The sequence below is a fragment of the Electrona antarctica genome, assembly GCF_951216825.1.
Source record: "Electrona antarctica genome assembly, chromosome: 8".
NCBI lineage: Eukaryota > Metazoa > Chordata > Actinopteri > Myctophiformes > Myctophidae > Electrona > Electrona antarctica.
In genome coordinates, this window is record NC_136789.1 from 34455380 (window position 1) to 34475424 (window position 20045).

The 20045-nt window shown below is 47.4% G+C and overlaps 2 protein-coding genes across 2 annotated transcripts in view; both read left to right on the forward strand.

The window, feature by feature from the left end:
- Positions 1–20045, forward strand: part of tmem167b (transmembrane protein 167B) — a 65394-nt gene that overhangs the window by 27852 nt on the left and 17497 nt on the right. The gene's annotated exons all lie outside the window — the stretch shown is intronic.
- The window catches only part of mapk14b (mitogen-activated protein kinase 14b), a 54503-nt gene that overhangs the window by 19448 nt on the left and 15010 nt on the right, over positions 1–20045 (forward strand). Inside the window, exons 2-4 of the mRNA XM_079508807.1 lie at positions 4591–4720; positions 16624–16682; positions 19631–19742. Of these exons, the coding sequence (XP_079364933.1) occupies positions 4591–4720; positions 16624–16682; positions 19631–19742 (301 nt within the window). The remainder of the gene's footprint in view (positions 1–4590; positions 4721–16623; positions 16683–19630; positions 19743–20045) is intronic.

The window sequence follows — 20045 nt, forward strand, 5'->3', positions numbered from 1 at the left end:
ACAGTGTGCAGGCAGGGACCTGTTCACAGGACACACCTGACAGTGTGCAGGCAGGGACCTGTTCACAGGACACACCTGACAGTGTGCAGGCAGAGGGACCTGTTCACAGGACACACCTGACAGTGTGCAGGCAGGGACCTGTTCACAGGACACACCTGACAGTGTGCAGGCAGGGACCTGTTCACAGGACACACCTGACAGTGTGCAGGCAGAGGGACCTGTTCACAGGACACACCTGACAGTGTGCAGGCAGAGGGACCTGTTCACAGGACACACCTGACAGTGTGCAGGCAGGGACCTGTTCACAGGACACACCTGACAGTGTGCCGGCAGGGACCTGTTCACAGGACACACCTGACAGTGTGCAGGCAGAGGGACCTGTTCACAGGACACACCTGACAGTGTGCAGGCAGAGGGACCTGTTCACAGGACACACCTGACAGTGTGCAGGCAGAGGGACCTGTTCACAGGACACACCTGACAGTGTGCAGGCAGAGGGACCTGTTCACAGGACACACCTGACAGTGTGCAGGCAGAGGGACCTGTTCACAGGACACACCTGACAGTGTGCAGGCAGAGGGACCTGTTCACAGGACACACCTGACAGTGTGCAGGCAGGGACCTGTTCACAGGACACACCTGACAGTGTGCAGGCAGGGACCTGTTCACAGGACACACCTGACAAGACCATTGATATTAAATATTGATGTTGATAGTTAAATAGAATCGTTTAACCCATTTAGGCCTGACCTCAACATTTAAAAAAATTCTTCTAAATCCTCCAGTTTTCTGAAATAAATATTTTCACGGTTTTTCAAAAATAGCAGACCTACAAGCTCGTATCGCGCCACTCGGTGGCGAGCTATGAGCTTGTAGATCTGCTATTTTTCAATAGCTAAATTATAACATAATGTTTAAAACACAAAGGGGTTCCCGCCCAAAATGGGTTAAATGTGACGCGTATGTATGTGATTTTGTTATAGTCCGAAGTTATGTCAGGAGCTGTAGTTGGCCCTAGATATGTTCTAATATTATTTGGACACCCCATGCGCTAAACAAAACATTTTTTATTATTATTTATTTTATATTAAATTTATTATAAATTTGTTTTAGGCTTTTTTAGGCCTTCATTGATAGTTACAAGTAGAGACAGACAGGAAAGAGGGAGAGAGAGAGAAGGGGAGAGACAGGCAGCAAAGGTCGTCATGAACGGGACTCGAACACGCGACACGCTGTCAGGCCCAGAGCCTTATTATGCGGCATGATGCGCCTGGACCGCTAGGCCAGCGGGCACCCCTAAACCAAACGGTGATGGGATCGCTCTGTCTGCCCTGTCTGTGCCCCCCAGTAGACCACAGGGTCTGTCTGTGGCCCCCAGTAGACCACGGGGTCTGTGCCCCCCAGTAGACCACGGGGTCTGTGCCCCTCAGTAGACCACAGGGTCTGTGCCCCTCAGTAGACCACGGGGTACTATGAGTACTTTCGGTTTCAGACATGACAACTAGAGCTTTTCTTCTCTGCTCATGTTCCACATTTAGCTGGCACTCGCCACCTAAGGTAACCCGTAACGAGTCCAAGGAGTTAAGCCATTTCGACCTGAGGACGATTCTACAAATGCCTTCTAAATCCTGACAGTTTTCTGAAAAACCCATGTTTCTATAAATGTCAAGGACCCCAAAAACGCAATTCAAGCATTTAGCAGACAGGGAACAGGGAACTGTTCTTACTCACAAGGCCATCTGAGCCATAGTTAAACCCAAATCAGTCAGAATTACAATATTTTGATTAGTTATTTCTACACTGTTGCCCATTCCTAATCCTAATCCAAACGGTGCTGTGCTGCACAATAAAGAGCTGATAGGTGTCAACACGCTCTGTTAAATAAACAGTATCAATAAAGAGCTGATAGGTGTCAACACGCTCTGTTAAATAAACAGTAACAATAAAGAGCTGATAGGTGTCAACACGCTGGGTTAAATAAACAGTATCAATAAAGAGCTGATAGGTGTCAACACGCTGGGTTAAATAAACAGTATCAATAAAGAGCTGATAGTTGTCAACACGCTCTGTTAAATAAACGGTAACAATAAAGAGCTGATAGGTGTCAACACGCTCTGTTAAATAAACAGTATCAATAAAGAGCTGATAGGTGTCAACACGCTGGGTTAAATAAACAGTAACAATAAAGAGCTGATAGTTGTCAACACGCTCTGTTAAATAAACGGTAACAATAAAGAGCTGATAGGTGTCAACACGCTCTGTTAAATAAACAGTATCAATAAAGAGCTGATAGGTGTCAACACGCTGGGTTAAATAAACAGTAACAATAAAGAGCTGATAGGTGTCAACACGCTGGGTTAAATAAACAGTATCAATAAAGAGCTGATAGGTGTCAACACGCTGGGTTAAATAAACAGTAACAATAAAGAGCTGATAGGTGTCAACACGCTGGGTTAAATAAACAGTAACAATAAAGAGCTGATAGGTGTCAACACGCTCTGTTAAATAAACAGTATCAATAAAGAGCTGATAGGTGTCAACACGCTCGGTTAAATAAACAGTAACAATAAAGAGCTGATAGGTGTCAACACGCTCTGTTAAATAAACAGTATCAATAAAGAGCTGATAGGTGTCAACACGCTCTGTTAAATAAACAGTATCAATAAAGAGCTGATAGGTGTCAACACGCTCTGTTAAATAAACAGTAACAATAAAGAGCTGATAGGTGTCAACACGCTCTGTTAAATAAACAGTAACAATAAAGAGCTGATAGGTGTCAACACGCTCTGTTAAATAAACAGTAACAATAAAGAGCTGATAGGTGTCAACACGCTCTGTTAAATAAACAGTAACAATAAAGAGCTGATAGGTGTCAACACGCTCTGTTAAATAAACAGTAACAATAAAGAGCTGATAGGTGTCAACACGCTCGGTTAAATAAACAGTAACAATAAAGAGCTGATAGGTGTCAACACGCTCTGTTAAATAAACAGTATCAATAAAGAGCTGATAGGTGTCAACACGCTCTGTTAAATAAACAGTATCAATAAAGAGCTGATAGGTGTCAACACGCTCTGTTAAATAAACAGTAACAATAAAGAGCTGATAGGTGTCAACACGCTCTGTTAAATAAACAGTAACAATAAAGAGCTGATAGGTGTCAACACGCTCTGTTAAATAAACAGTAACAATAAAGAGCTGATAGGTGTCAACACGCTCTGTTAAATAAACAGTATCAATAAAGAGCTGATAGGTGTCAACACGCTCTGTTAAATAAACAGTATCAATAAAGAGCTGATAGGTGTCAACACGCTCTGTTAAATAAACAGTATCAATAAAGAGCTGATAGGTGTCAACACGCTCTGTTAAATAAACAGTATCAATAAAGAGCTGATAGGTGTCAACACGCTCTGTTAAATAAACAGTATCAATAAAGAGCTGATAGGTGTCAACACGCTCTGTTAAATAAACAGTAACAATAAAGAGCTGATAGGTGTCAACACGCTCTGTTAAATAAACAGTATCAATAAAGAGCTGATAGGTGTCAACACGCTCTGTTAAATAAACAGTATCAATAAAGAGCTGATAGGTGTCAACACGCTCTGTTAAATAAACAGTATCAATAAAGAGCTGATAGGTGTCAACACGCTCTGTTAAATAAACAGTATCAATAAAGAGCTGATAGGTGTCAACACGCTCTGTTAAATAAACAGTAACAATAAAGAGCTGATAGGTGTCAACACGCTCTGTTAAATAAACAGTAACAATAAAGAGCTGATAGGTGTCAACACGCTCGGTTAAATAAACAGTATCAATAAAGAGCTGATAGGTGTCAACACGCTCTGTTAAATAAACAGTATCAATAAAGAGCTGATAGGTGTCAACACGCTCTGTTAAATAAACAGTATCAATAAAGAGCTGATAGGTGTCAACACGCTCTGTTAAATAAACAGTAACAATAAAGAGCTGATAGGTGTCAACACGCTCTGTTAAATAAACAGTAACAATAAAGAGCTGATAGGTGTCAACACCCTCTGTCTTGTCCAGCGTTCAGCCTCTTGGGCTGCAGTATGTGCTGTGAAACTGATACCTGTGAGTTATTATGCAATGTTTTGGCTTGCTGGCTGGATTGCGGCCACCCCATCCACTCTGACACATCACCCCATCCACTCTGACACATCTCGCTCCAGGTGGATTTGAAAAGGGCCTGATATGAATGACATGGTCAGAAGATGTCGATACTGTCTTCAACGTTTTTGTTTTATTGTCGTCTATCATCTTGTTTTTAAGCATTTTCTTTTTGATTTGATTAATTTCACATCTTTATCTGTCAAGGCTGTTCCACAAAGACATAGTTTCATATTATCTACAGCGCATTATAATAAGTATAAGGACCATAAACAAACAACACACAACGTTGTTGTTTGTTGTGTATGTCATAGGCTCTTTATTAAAGGACACACAATTGATAATGTGATATGAGACTCGCCACGACACAGCGTACCCCCTTTTTATCTGTCTGTGACGCCTTCTCTCTCTCTCTCTCTCTCTCTCTCTCTCTCTCTCTCTCTCTCTCTCTCTCTCTCTCAGCTCGGTGTATGACGTGAAGACGGGCCTGAAGGTGGCGGTGAAGAAGCTGTCCAGGCCGTTCCAGTCCATCATCCACGCCAAGAGGACGTACCGAGAGATGCGTCTGCTCAAACACATGAAGCACGAGAACGTAAGTCACACCGTCTGTCTGTCTGCGTCTGCTCAAACACATGAGAACCTAAGTCACACCGTCTGCGTCTGCGCCACTCGGTGGCGTGCTATGAGCTTGTAGATCTGCTATTTTTCAATAGCTAAAGCATAACATAATGCTAATACCAAAAGGGGTTCCCGCCCAAAATGGGTTAAACACATGAGAATGTAAGTAAAAGTAAAAAGTGGTGGTTATTGGCTTCCCAGATGAACAGCCTAGAACATATCTTGGAAACTAAACACAATATAAACAATGGGAGAAGGGGGTGGGGCTGAGAAAGGCCCTTATTATTGTGGACAAAATCTTAATCAAACGACTTGGGTCCGAGAGTAAAATGTCATCAAATGTGACCAAATTTGACTGAGGGACTGCCATTGGATTTTTGGGAATTTTTGTTTTTTCATGTCATATGAAAGCAGGGAATCATAGCTTCAAATTGACATGTTGGTTGTTCAGTTTGACCCACCAGTTTTGGAGATATGGCTTATAGCGAGTTGAGAAAACAGGCTTGAAAGGTTCACTTCTGTGGACTAACATTACACCTAGCTACATGTTTAAGCATTTATTTCATATTTACATGTCTTCTGTGGTCTCTAACATTACACCTAGCTACATGTTTAAGCATTTATTTCATATTTACATGTCGATTTCAGCTCTGACACTTATTTCAGACATGCTCTAGTATGTGAAGAGTCTGCCTGTGCTATTAACTAATTTAAAAAAAAGAAAAAAGTTTTTCTCCTCTGGTGAAAAGCTGGAATTTGCGCGATGGCAGTCTCTCAGTCAAATCTGGTCACAAATGGTGGTCCGGTCCGTGGCTCGAATGCCAAATAAATATAATGGACCTTGATAAGAAATGGGTTGTGAAAAACGGTTGTTGATTCTACATCAAAACGCTGAGGAAGGCCATTCAGGCCGAAACGCGTACGTTTTCAGTCTCAGAGGTAAATAAAATCATGTAAAAGGACATACAATGAGTGCTGTTTCTTCACCTCAACTTATATCTTCGAGCCTTGCACCTAGAAGGATTGTGTTTGAACCTGGAGTGCTGCGGGTTGTCTGCTACGGCAGTACTTTTCTCTCAGATATGCTACATCAACACATTTTGCTGCAGGGACCCCTTGGAGTGGACCTGGACCCCCTGGAGTGTACCTTGAGAACTCCCACCATTTATATATCGGTCACCTCCTTCTGCCTCCTGCCGTTAACTTGTTACTACTGGCGCTCACGTTGTTATGGTGTCCATGTCTTCGTTGGCTTTACGATAATGGCTCTGTTTTCTGCAGAAGAAAAAAAAACATTAACCGGGTGGCTTGATCCGCCCTGGGTGGGGGGAATGTCGCTAAGGGTTTTTAATGCTGACTCACGCTAAAGCAATTAACAGGAAGCTCTTAAGTGTTGTTCCGCCCGAGCGGTGAATTCCCCGTCGTTATGTTCCGTGTTTGACGGTTCCTTCCAGCTCACTGCAGAGCGAAGGAACGCTGACACCAAACACACCGAGACCAGCTAATGGACTGAGCTCGGCCCAGGTGCGTGAGGCAGGCAGGCACGCACGCACGCACGCACGCACGCACGCACGCACCCACGCACGCACGCACACACGCACGCACAGTCAGGATTCTCAGGAGCTCTGGTTAACCTACATCAGAGGGGTTTCCCGTGCGGGGTAAAAAGGTCAAAGTTTGGACCGTTTGGCTCTGCGCTCTGACTGAGTCATCCAGGAGGAATTCCAGATATGTTGTCTGTGTGCAGCAGCTCTGCTGCACGACGTATGGCTTCAGTGTTGTCTGTGTGCAGCAGCTCTGCTGCACGACGTACTGTATGGCTTCAGTGTACCTACACTAGTATGTACAAACAGTGTACCTACACTAGTATGTACAAACAGTGTACCTACACTAGTATGTACAAACAGTGTACCTACACTAGTATGTACAAACAGTGCACCTACACTAGTATGTACAAACAGTGCACCTACACTAGTATGTACAAACAGTGTATGGCAAGCAGGGGTATTCAACTAGATTAGGCCCGGGGGCCACAACTGTGGAATGATTGTGTGTGTGTGTGTGGGGGGGGGGGTGAACATTTGTGGGTTCTCAAAATGCATTTTGTGCTCAAATACGAAGATCTTTGTATATATAATTCATTTGTGCACATTAACCCATTTTGACCTGAGATCAGATTCTAAAAATGTCTTCTACATCCTGACAGTTTTCTGAAAAAGCTATGTTTCTATGTCAGTCGTTCTTCGATTTTTCAAAAATAGAGTGGCGCGCTACGAGCTTGTAGATCTTCTATTTTTCAATAGCTAAAGCATAACATAATGCTAACACCAAAAGGTGTTCCCGCCCAGAATGGGTCAATGAGCTGTAATACTGTCCATACAGGTATATATAGATACATAGAATAGATGTAGACCTATTTGACATGTGCATAAACATTAATTGACCTATTTGACATGTGCATAAACATTAATTGCCTTGACATTAACGAGCATCAATTTACAATTTAGGCATTTAAGCAGACGCTCTTAATCCAGGGTGATTTACACTAAGCAAGAACAAAAAGCATGGCATAATAAGTAGTTATCATGAATCATACAATGATTATCTATACAATGGCACTATGCATGTATACCTTATAGTGCTATGTCTACATGAAAAAACTATAAGTCTACATAAAATGCTATAAGTTACATAAGTTGGGCCTTTGCGTACGCCTGTAAGGTCGTCGGGGCTAGGGCTCGTAGGTCTGCTATTTTTGAAAAATTGTGAAAACGTGGCGCAAATCTTTGAATATACATATATTCTTTCAGAGCGAACGTTTTAACTCAAATCTTTGCTTCTGGGGGGTCCCTGGAACAACATATTTTCAGATGGGGGTCGGCGGCCAAATACAGATATTTTTGGGGGTCCTTGACATGAAAATGTATGAGAACGACTGACAGAAACATGAATTTTTAAAAATAAATGTCAGGATTTAGAAGACATTTGTAGAATCATCCTCAGGTCTAAATGGGTTAAGCATTATGTTATACTTTTAGCTATTTTTTGAAAAATCTTGAAAATGTGGTGCAAAATCTTTGAATATATAACGTTCTTAAAACGCCAAAAAGGGTTTCCCGGCCGTCCTGGCTGGGTTCATGACTTCTCCCTGGCCGTCCTGGCTGGGTTCATGACTTCTCCCTGGCCGTCCTGGGTTCATGACTTCTCCCTGGCCGTCCTGGGTTCATGACTTCTCCCTGGCCGTCCTGGGTTCATGACTTCTCCCTGGCCGTCCTGGCTGGGTTCATGACTTCTCCCTGGCCGTCCTGGGTTCATGACTTCTCCCTGGCCGTCCTGGCTGGGTTCATGACTTCTCCCTGGCCGTCCTGGCTGGGTTCATGACTTCTCCCTGGCCGTCCTGGCTGGGTTCATGACTTCTCCCTGGCCGTCCTGGCTGCGTTCATGACTTCTCCCTGGCCGTCCTGGCTGGGTTCATGACTTCTCCCTGGCCGTCCTGGGTTCATGACTTCTCCCTGGCCGTCCTGGCTGGGTTCATGACTTCTCCCCGGCCGTCCTGGCTGGGTTCATGACTTCTCCCTGGCCGTCCTGGCTGGGTTCATGACTTCTCCCTGGCCGTCCTGGCTGGGTTCATGACTTCTCCCTGGCCGTCCTGGCTGGGTTCATGACTTCTCCCTGGCCGTCCTGGCTGGGTTCATGACTTCTCCCTGGCCGTCCTGGCTGGGTTCATGACTTCTCCCTGGCCGTCCTGGCTGGGTTCATGACTTCTCCCTGGCCGTCCTGGCTGGGTTCATGACTTCTCCCTGGCCGTCCTGGCTGGGTTCATGACTTCTCCCTGGCCGGCCTGGCTGGGTTCATGACTTCTCCCTGGCCGTCCTGGCTGGGTTCATGACTTCTCCCTGGCCGTCCTGGCTGGGTTCATGACTTCTCCCTGGCCGTCCTGGCTGGGTTCATGACTTCTCCCTGGCCGTCCTGGCTGGGTTCATGACTTCTCCCTGGCCGTCCTGGCTGGGTTCATGACTTCTCCCTGGCCGTCCTGGGTTCATGACTTCTCCCTGGCCGTCCTGGCTGGGTTCATGACTTCTCCCTGGCCGTCCTGGCTGGGTTCATGACTTCTCCCTGGCCGTCCTGGCTGGGTTCATGACTTCTCCCGGCCATCCTGGCTGGGTTCATGACTTCTCCCTGGCCGTCCTGGCTGGGTTCATGACTTCTCCCTGGCCGTCCTGCTGGGTTCATGACTTCTCCCTGGCCGTCCTGGCTGGGTTCATGACCTCTCCCTGGCCGTCCTGGCTGGGTTCATGACTTCTCCCTGGCCGTCCTGGCTGGGTTCATGACTTCTCCCTGGCCGTCCTGGCTGGGTTCATGACCTCTCCCTGGCCGTCCTGGCTGGGTTCATGACTTCTCCCTGGCCGTCCTGGGTTCATGACTTCTCCCTGGCCGTCCTGGCTGGGTTCATGACTTCTCCCTGGCCGTCCTGGGTTCATGACTTCTCCCTGGCCGTCCTGGCTGGGTTCATGACTTCTCCCTGGCCGTCCTGGCTGGGTTCATGACTTCTCCCTGGCCGTCCTGGCTGGGTTCATGACTTCTCCCCGGCCGTCCTGGCTGGGTTCATGACTTCTCCCCGGCCGTCCTGGCTGGGTTCATGACTTCTCCCTGGCCGTCCTGGCTGGGTTCATGACTTCTCCCTGGCCGTCCTGGCTGGGTTCATGACTTCTCCCTGGCCGTCCTGGCTGGGTTCATGACTTCTCCCTGGCCGTCCTGGCTGGGTTCATGACTTCTCCCTGGCCGTCCTGGCTGGGTTCATGACTTCTCCCTGGCCGTCCTGGCTGGGTTCATGACTTCTCCCTGGCCGTCCTGGCTGGGTTCATGACTTCTCCCTGGCCGTCCTGGCTGGGTTCATGACTTCTCCCTGGCCGTCCTGGCTGGGTTCATGACCTCTCGGTAACTGGTCTTGCAACAATGTTGCATATCCCGTGTTCACCGAGGTGTCTCTGATCCGAGGTGTCATGATGTTGACAGAGCAAATGAACTTCCTCACCCTCAACATCTGTGCTGCTAGCGCACTGGTTCCCAAAGTGGGGTCCGGGGACCCCCAGGGGTCCTTGAGGGAGTTCCAGGGGGTCCCCAGCTAAATGACAGTTTGGAACCAAATGGACCCTAATTGATTAGGGTACAAATGGAACCAAATGGTTCCATTTGTACCCTCTCAGAGTTAAATTAACAGTGATTTTACAATATAAATTGGGGGTCCCAGAGATAGAAATGACATTAAATGGGGGTCCGTAGACTAATGCTTGAATCCTTGAAATTAAACGGGTTGAGAATCACTGCTAGAGCTGTAAAATTGAAAACCAACCAAATGCAATCTCCGTGCTCAGACGCAGCCCCCCACCCACCCAGCCCCCCACCCACCCACCCACCCACCCCACCCAGGCACACACAAAGCTATACTTAAGGAAGTGGTTGCAACACTCTTCTCTTATGGGGGAGTCCTGGGCATATCTTTTCAAACGGGGGTCCGAGGGGCTAATTTGGGTCAATTTGGGGGTCCTTGACATGAAAAGGTTTGGGAACCACTGACTGCTAGTGATCTATTCTTTACAAATTGAGCTGTTGAAGTCTGCTGCACACACACACACACACACACACACACACACACACACACACACATACACACACACATACACACACACACACACACACATACACACACACACACACACACACACACACACACACACACACACACCCCGGTATATCAATTTACAGTTTAGGCACTTTAGCAGACGCTATAATGTTTCTATATTGCAGTGTTGACACTTTTACTTTTACTAGCCTACTTTTTACACCACAGACGTTTCGTAGCCTAGTTAACCCGTTCTGGGCGGGAACCCCATTGTGGTATTGAAAGCATTATGTTACACTTTAGCTATTGAAAAATAGCAGACCTACAAGCTCATAGCGCGGCACCGAGTGCCGCGCTATGAGCTTGTAGGTCTGCTTTTCTTGAAAAATCGTGAAAACGTGGCGCAAATCTTTGAATATACATTCTGTCAGAGCGACCGTTTTTAACTCAAATCTTTGATTCTAGGAGGGGGGGGGGGGGGGGTGGGGGACCCCTGGAACAACATTCAGATGGGGGTCGGCGGCCAAATACAGATAATTCTGGGGCTCCATGACATGAAATAGTTTGAGAACGACTGACATAGAACCACTTATATATTTCAGAAAACTGTCGTGATTTAGAAGACATTTATAGAATCTGGTCCCAGGTTCCTAAATGGGTTAAAACCCGTCCAGCCGTCTTCCATGTTAGGCTGTGAAGCGATGGTTCTAGATGCTCATTGGCTGTGAAGCGATGGTTCTAGATGCTCATTGGCTGTGAAGCGATGGTTCTAGATGCTCATTGGCTGTGAAGCGATGGTTCTAGATGCTCATTGGCTGTGAAGCGATGGTTCTAGATGCTCATTGGCTGTGAAGCGATGGTTCTAGATGCTCATTGGCTGTGAAGCGATGGTTCTAGATGCTCATTGGCTGTGAAGCGATGGTTCTAGATGCTCATTGGCTGTGAAGCGATGGTTCTAGATGCTCATTGGCTGTGAAGCGATGGTTCTAGATGCTCATTGGCTGTGAAGCGATGGTTCTAGATGCTCATTGGCTGTGAAGCGATGGTTCTAGATGCTCATTGGCTGTGAAGCGATGGTTCTAGATGCTCATTGGCTGTGAAGCGATGGTTCTAGATGCTCATTGGCTGTGAAGCGATGGTTCTAGATGCTCATTGGCTGTGAAGCGATGGTTCTAGATGCTCATTTCATTATATTGTGTGTTTATCTGTTGTTTCTGTGAGATGTGTTCCTGTTCTCTGTTGCCAGGGTCCTCTGTGGGGGTTTTGGATTTTTGGAAAGGCTGAAAGGACCAATCAGCAGTTTTTTGTCTTGGCACCCGGTTCCCGCGCCCAGTGAGCATTGTGTGTGTGTGTGTGTGTGTGTGTGTGTGTGTGTGTGTGTGTGTGTGTGTGTGTGTGTGTGTGTGTGTGTGTGTGTGTGTGTGTGTGTGTGTGTGTGTGTGTGTGTGTGTGTGTGTGTGTGTGTGTGTTGCGTGGGCAGGTTGCTGGCTGTCAGTGCACCCAGACATACGCAGCAAAGAGGCGGCAAGCAAGCGCGGTCGGAAAATGATGATGAATGTTCTTTAATGCAGTGAGTGTTGAACATCAAGGACATTCAAATCAAGGACCCCCTAAATATATGTGTCCATGGACCCCTCCACCATGGACCCTCCACCATGGACCCCTCCACCATGGACCCCTCCACCATGGACCCCTCCACCCATCTGAAAACATGTGTCCATGGACCCCTCCACCATGGACCCTCCACCATGGACCCCTCCACCATGGACCCCTCCACCATGGACCCCTCCACCATGGACCCCTCCACCATGGACCCCTCCACCATGGACCCCTCCACCATGGACCCCTCCACCATGGACCCCTCCACCATGGACCCCTCCACCATGGACCCCTCCACCATGGACCCCTCCACCATGGACCCCTCCACCATGGACCCCTCCACCATGGACCCTCCACCCATCTGAAAACATGTGTCCATGGACCCCTCCACCATGGACCCCTCCACCATGGACCCCTCCACCATGGACCCCTCCACCCATCTGAAAACATGTGTCCATGGACCCTCCACCATGGACCCCTCCACCCATCTGAAAACATGTGTCCATGGACCCTCCACCATGGACCCCTCCACCCATCTGAAAACATGTGTCCATGGACCCTCCACCATGGACCCCTCCACCCATCTGAAAACATGTGTCCATGGACCCTCCACCATGGACCCCTCCACCCATCTGAAAACATGTGTCTATGGACCCCTCCACCCATCTGAAAACATGTGTCCATGGACCCCTCCACCATGGACCCCTCCACCCATCTGAAAACATGTGTCTATGGACCCCTCCACCCATCTGAAAACATGTGTCCATTGACCCCTCCACCCATCTGAAAACATGTGTCTATGGACCCCTCCACCCATCTGAAAACATGTGTCCATGGACCCCTCCACCCATCTGGAAACATGTGTCCATGGACCCCTCCACCCATCTGAAAACATGTGTCCATGGACCCCTCCACCCATCTGAAAACATGTGTCCATGGACCCCTCCACCCATCTGAAAACATGTGTCCATGGACCCCTCCACCATGGACCCCTCCACCATGGACCCCTCCACCCATCTGAAAACATGTGTCCATGGACCCCTCCACCCATCTGAAAACATGTGTCCATGGACCCTCCACCCATCTGTAAACATGTGTCCATGGACCCCTCCACCCATCTGAAAACATGTGTCCATGGACCCCTCCACCCATCTGAAAACATGTGTCCATGGACCCCTCCACCCATCTGAAAACATGTGTCCATGGACCCCTCCACCATGGACCCCTCCACCATGGACCCCTCCACCCATCTGAAAACATGTGTCCATGGACCCCTCCACCCATCTGAAAACATGTGTCCATGGACCCTCCACCCATCTGTAAACATGTGTCCATGGACCCCTCCACCCATCTGAAAACATGTGTCCATGGACCCCTCCACCCATCTGAAAACATGTGTCTATGGACCCCTCCACCCATCTGTAAACATGTGTCCATGGACCCCTCCACCCATCTGAAAACATGTGTCCATGGACCCCTCCACCCATCTGAAAACATGTGTCCATGGACCCCTCCACCATGGACCCCTCCACCCATCTGAAAACATGTGTCCATGGACCCCTCCACCATGGACCCTCCACCCATCTGAAAACATGTGTCCATGGACCCCTCCACCCATCTGAAAACATGTGTCCATGGACCCCTCCACCCATCTGAAAACATGTGTCCATGGACCCCTCCACCATGGACCCCTCCACCATGGACCCCTCCACCATGGACCCCTCCACCCATCTGTAAACATGTGTCCATGGACCCCTCCACCCATCTGAAAACATGTGTCCATGGACCCCTCCACCCATCTGTAAACATGTGTCCATGGACCCCTCCACCCATCTGAAAACATGTGTCCATGGACCCCTCCACCCATCTGTAAACATGTGTCCATGGACCCCTCCACCCATCTGTAAACATGTGTCCATGGACCCCTCCACCATGGACCCTCCACCCATCTGAAAACATGTGTCCATGGACCCCTCCACCATGGACCCCTCCACCCATCTGAAAACATGTGTCCATGGACCCCTCCACCCATCTGAAAACAAAAAATGGTGCTTGTTTCTAGTGTAAGTTTCTTATTTGGGCTTCCTTCCTAAATGCTGTTTAAACCAGTGGTTCTCAAAATTCATGTCACCACATGGACCCCCAAATTAATATGTATTTAGCTACAATATTCCATATTAATATTTTCAGGTTCAAGTGGTATACTTGCTTCGTTTGGGCTTGCTTTGGTAGAGCTGCCAACACTGAACTCGACACACAGTATGTGTAACAACAATACTATTCACGCTGTTCCGTCTCACTTCCTTTCTCTCTTCTCTCAGTTCCTCTCTCGTTGGCTCTTTATTGTTTTCACTTTTAACCCATTCCCTCCCGTTACCATGGGCAGTAACGTGAGGCCTAGTGCCAGAGAAATGCCCTTTTACGCTCCCAAGAGTTAAAGATCTATAAGGGTTAATTTGTTACCAACTGAGTCTCATCATTTAGCTGGGGGACCACCTGGAACCCCCTCAAGGACCACTGGTGGTCCCCGGACCACTGGGGACCACCTGGAACCCCCTCAAGGACCACTGGTGGTCCCCGGACCACTGGGGACCACCTGGAACCCTCTCTCTCAAGGACCACTGGTGGTCCCCGGACCACTGGGGACCACCTGTAACCCTCTCTCTCAAGGACCACTGGTGGTCCCCGGACCACTGGGGACCACCTGTAACCCTCTCTCTCAAGGACCACTGGTGGTCCCCGGACCACTGGGGACCACCTGGAACCCTCTCTCGAGGACCACCGGTGGTCCCCGGACCACTGGGGACCACCTGGAACCCCCTCAAGGACCACTGGTGGTCCCCGGACCACTGGGGACCACCTGGAACCCTCTCTCAAGGACCACCGGTGGTCCCCGGACCACTGGGGACCACCTGGAACCCCCTCAAGGACCACTGGTGGTCCCCGGACCACTGGGGACCACCTGGAACCCTCTCTCAAGGACCACCGGTGGTCCCCGGACCACTGGGGACCACCTGGAACCCTCTCTCTCAAGGACCACCGGTGGTCCCTGGACCACTGGGGACCACCTGGAACCCTCTCTCTCAAGGACCACTGGTTGAAAACCCCTGGTCTATAATCTAACAGCCAGCCGCAGGGTGCTACAGTATATAGACTATATTTATCAGTCTTGCACTTGTTTCTGTTGTTTTAGCATGCTCAGCTCCTTGTGGATTTCCTGTTATGTAATCTCTCTCTCTCTCTCGCACGCACGCACGCACGCACGCACGCACGCACGCACGCACGCACGCACGCACGCACGCACGCACACACAGTACTCGAAAAGCGAAAAGGATATCGCAACAAACACTGTGTCATCATAACAAGGACCGAACGGCTTCCAGCGAGAACATGTTGGTGTGACCACAAACATTACAATAACGTTATAATATCTATAAAACACACACACTCACTGGACCGAATGGCTTCCAGCGAGGAGAACATTTCACTGACATGTTGGTGTGACCACAAACATTACAACCATTACATTCCGCCGTAGTCTGAAAACCCACCTTTTCAGACTCCATCATGGCCCATAGCACTTACCCTACCCCCTTAGATAGCACTTTTTAGACTTAGATAGCATTTGAAACAGACTTATAGCATGTCATGTAGACAGCACAATAATTGCATTGTATGTAGTCATAGCACTTCATAGTACATATGTATAGCATAGTATAGTATAATATACTATCTATATAATGACACTATACATATAAACTATACATATATTATATATATAGTTTATATGTATAGTGTCATTATATAGATATGTTCTAGTTACGTTCTTAGCTTACGCATGTTTCTTGATAAATGCATTTTACATATGTGATGTATTCCCATGCTTTTGTTCTTGCCTAATGTAAATCGCTCTGGATTAAGAGCGTCTGCTAAATGCCTAAATTGTAAATTGTAATTGTAAATTGTACAACGTTATAAAAAACCTACCAATTCCATTTTGCCTTCTATTTCCCATTCTAAGTGTGTTTGTCTTATATCTAACGGTGGGTAGATCTTGTTGAGTTGGCCCGTTGAAAAGTAGCCTCGGAAACCCAGACGTTTTTATTACCAGGGAGAAAGAAAAAGTCTGGGTCCGAGTCCACTTCAATTCTGCATAGAGTAGCGCAAACGTTGCTCACTCTCTGCTGATTTCTGATCCTCTGCACCTTTGTTAAATTGACGCACACACGTACACACACACACACACTCCTCTCTCTCTCTGTCGCTCTAATTAATTAGTCTCATGTCGTGCAGCTGCGTCTAGATTCTCCCGGCGGATCCTGCCGGGAGCTGCCTATGCCATAGAAAGCAGAACTCAACTTGGGGTGAGGGCCGCATTGGTCAAAAGGTCACTTGATGGGGGCCACAACCAGTTTCGGACGCGCGCTCGATGTCTCAGTCAACTGCTATAACTACATATATATATATATATGGCATAGATTCTATGCCATCCGGTTCCCAAAGTTTGGGGTCGTGACCCCACATGGGGTCGCAGGACACTGACGGTGAGTGAAATACAATGTAAAAAAAGATCACAGTCTTGTGACGTCCTGTTGTCATGACAACGTATTTGCATCATGTGTAACGGTGTTGTGTTGTCGTGCGTTCCCATGCAGGTGATCGGCCTGTTGGACGTCTTCACGCCGGCCACCAGCTTGGAGGAGTTCAGTGACGTGTAAGTGGCTCTCCTCTCCTCTCCTCTCCTCTCCCCTCCCCTCCCCTCCCCTCCCCTCCTCTCCTCTCCTCTCCTCTCCTCTCCCCTCCCCTCCCCTCCCCTCCCCTCCTCTCCTCTCCTCTCCCCTCCCTCCCCTTTTCAAATAATTGTAGTGCAGTTAACATGTGCCCTCTGAGATGTAGTGGAGTAGAAGTAAAAGTACTGCAACATTGGAAATACTCCAGTAAAGTAAAATACCTCAAACATTTACATGACAAGGACAAAGTAGAGTACTTGAGTAAATGTACTCAAGTACTCACAGATACAGACTGAGCGGGTCTCGCGCCTCTCTCCTCTTGCATAACCGAGGCATTCGTCTTGGTCGTAACTCGAGCACAACAACCTACGACGTAAACAACCCACGACGTAAACAACCCACGACGTAAACAAAACACTGTGCAATCTGCCGGTGAAATCATAATCCTTTAACTTAAAGGGGGCGGGCCGGCATGCATGTGACTTGGCTTATGAAAAGGAAGGGTTGAATGTAGGGGCGAGCATGCACGTGTGCTGGCTGTGCACGTTCATAATAGCCTAGTCTCCATGGCAACGGCAGCCACCCTCGCTTTATCCAGTAGGTACTGCATGTGCACACAATATTCACTGTGTGACGGCCGGGGGAGTTTTGTGTGCTTCATTTTCAAGGTATCTGGTGACCCATGTCACGGGGTGGATCTCATTGACCGCCAGGGGGCAGCAGCAGCGAGAGTTCAGCAACTGACACCATATTATGTTAGTTAGTTAGTTAGTTTCATTTATTTGTCCACGTATGGAAATTTGTCTTCGGTCTCAACAGTAAAAAACAAACAGTTACAACAACAGCAACAACACGTAACACAATTATTTTCTCATGGCAAAACAAAAAGTGCAGGACAACAGTGGCAAATACATTGAAAAAACAAACAAATCTAGCGAGACATGGTATCATTTAGTGCCTTAATGGCATTTGGTATGAAGGAATTTTTAAAAATGTTACGGTTAGCTCTTGGCACTTTGTACCGTCTACCAGAGGGAAGTAGCTCGAACTCCCTGCAGAGTGGATGAGAGGGGTCGTTTGCTATCTTGATAGCTTTTCTACGAAGTACCTCCTTGTAGATACAGCCTATTTGTTGCTGTCTCTTCCCAATGATTTTTGATGCTAGGTTTACTATTCTCTGCAGCTTGCCTCTTCCTTTTACATTTAAATTTCCATACCACATTATAGACTCTCGTTCTATTTCGCTTGTAGAAGAAGACCATTTCCACTGCCCCAAAAGCGGGTGCAGTACTTAGTTTAGACAGTTTTTGGTTTAGACTAGTCATTGGTTAGACCAGTCATTAGTCCTACAACTACAACCTATCTCAAACCCTCACCCTAAACCTAACCTCCCACGGGGCAGCACACCTAAACCTAACCTTAACCCATGTCTAACCAATGACTAGTCTAAACTAAGTATGCACCCCCCCAAAAGCAGCTAGCGAGGATCGGCTAAAGCTAGCTAATGTCAACAACAACGTCTATCTAAGAGTCTTTAGAAGCATTCATATTTTAACCGGGCAGTAACGCGGATTTACTATTGAGCCTCTAAACATCGTCGCTTTGTTCATCCAGCTCCATTTATTTAGCCAGGGTAGTAGCTGAGCACAAGTGCTCATTTTCAGCAACACCCTGCACATAGAGACACACACACATTCAAACCTGGGAGCTGACCCTGCAGTATAACCACAGTCTGATACTGTTGTACTGACCAGTACAACCACAGTCTGATACTGTTGTACTGACCAGTACAACCACAGTCTGATACTGTTGTACTGACCAGTACAACCACAGTCTGATACTGTTGTACTGACCAGTACAACCACAGTCTGATACTGTTGTACTGACCAGTACAACCACAGTCTGATACTGTTGTACTGACCACTAGTACAACCACAGTCTGATACTGTTGTACTGACCACTAGTACAACCACAGTCTGATACTGTTGTACTGACCAGTACAACCACAGTCTGATACTGTTGTACTGACCAGTACAACCACAGTCTGATACTGTTGTACTGACCACTAGTACAACCACAGTCTGATACTGTTGTACTGACCAGTACAACCACAGTCTGATACTGTTGTACTGACCAGTATAACCACAGTCTGATACTGTTGTACTGACCAGTATAACCACAGTCTGATACTGTTGTACTGACCAGTATAACCACAGTCTGATACTGTTGTACTGACCAGTACAACCACAGTCTGATACTGTTGTACTGACCAGTATAACCACAGTCTGATACTGTTGTACTGACCACTAGTACAACCACAGTCTGATACTGTTGTACTGACCAGTATAACCACAGTCTGATACTGTTGTACTGACCAGTATAACCACAGTCTGATACTGTTGTACTGACCAGTACAACCACAGTCTGATACTGTTGTACTGACCAGTACAACCACAGTCTGATACTGTTGTACTGACCAGTACAACCACAGTCTGATACTGTTGTACTGACCAGTATAACCACAGTCTGATACTGTTGTACTGACCAGTATAACCACAGTCTGATACTGTTGTACTGACCAGTACAACCACAGTCTGATACTGTTGTACTGACCAGTACAACCACAGTCTGATACTGTTGGCCACTAAGCAGCTCCACACTGGAGCAGTTGGGCGTTCAGTGCCTTGCTCAAGGGCACTTCAGCGGTGTTGGGTGAGTGATGACAATCACTTCCCGACCCAGAATCGAACCGGCAACCTTTCAGCAACAAAGGCGCTCCTCTAACCCTTAGGCCACGGTCTGAGCCCTCGATCTGAGCCGTAATTCTGACATGGAGGCCTGTAAATGCTTTAAACTGCTTTAATGTCCAGGTATCTGGTCACCCACCTGATGGGGGCAGATCTCAACAACATGTGTGTGGTTATATTTCCAGGTATCTGGTCACCCACCTGATGGGGGCAGATCTCAACAACATCGTCAAGTGTCAGACGCTCACAGACGACCACGTGCAGTTCCTCATCTACCAGATTCTCCGTGGCTTAAAGGTCAGATGATTATCGATGCTGTGATGGTGATGTAATGACCAGTTAGTCCGGCAGCCAGCAGGCTTCTTTTGTTTAAAGTGGGACATTTGGTATATAGTATTTTTGTATTGGCCTACAACATTGTCTATAAACATTCATGAATCCACTTGCTGACCGGCTGTCAGCTTCTATTTTTATATATAAGGGGATATGTGACCATAATGAAGAAATGAAAGAATCGCACACCAAAATATAATTTACTGAATTTTGCTCCCAAAATATAATTGACTGAATGGTAACGTTTCGGGCCGCAGCCCTTAGTCC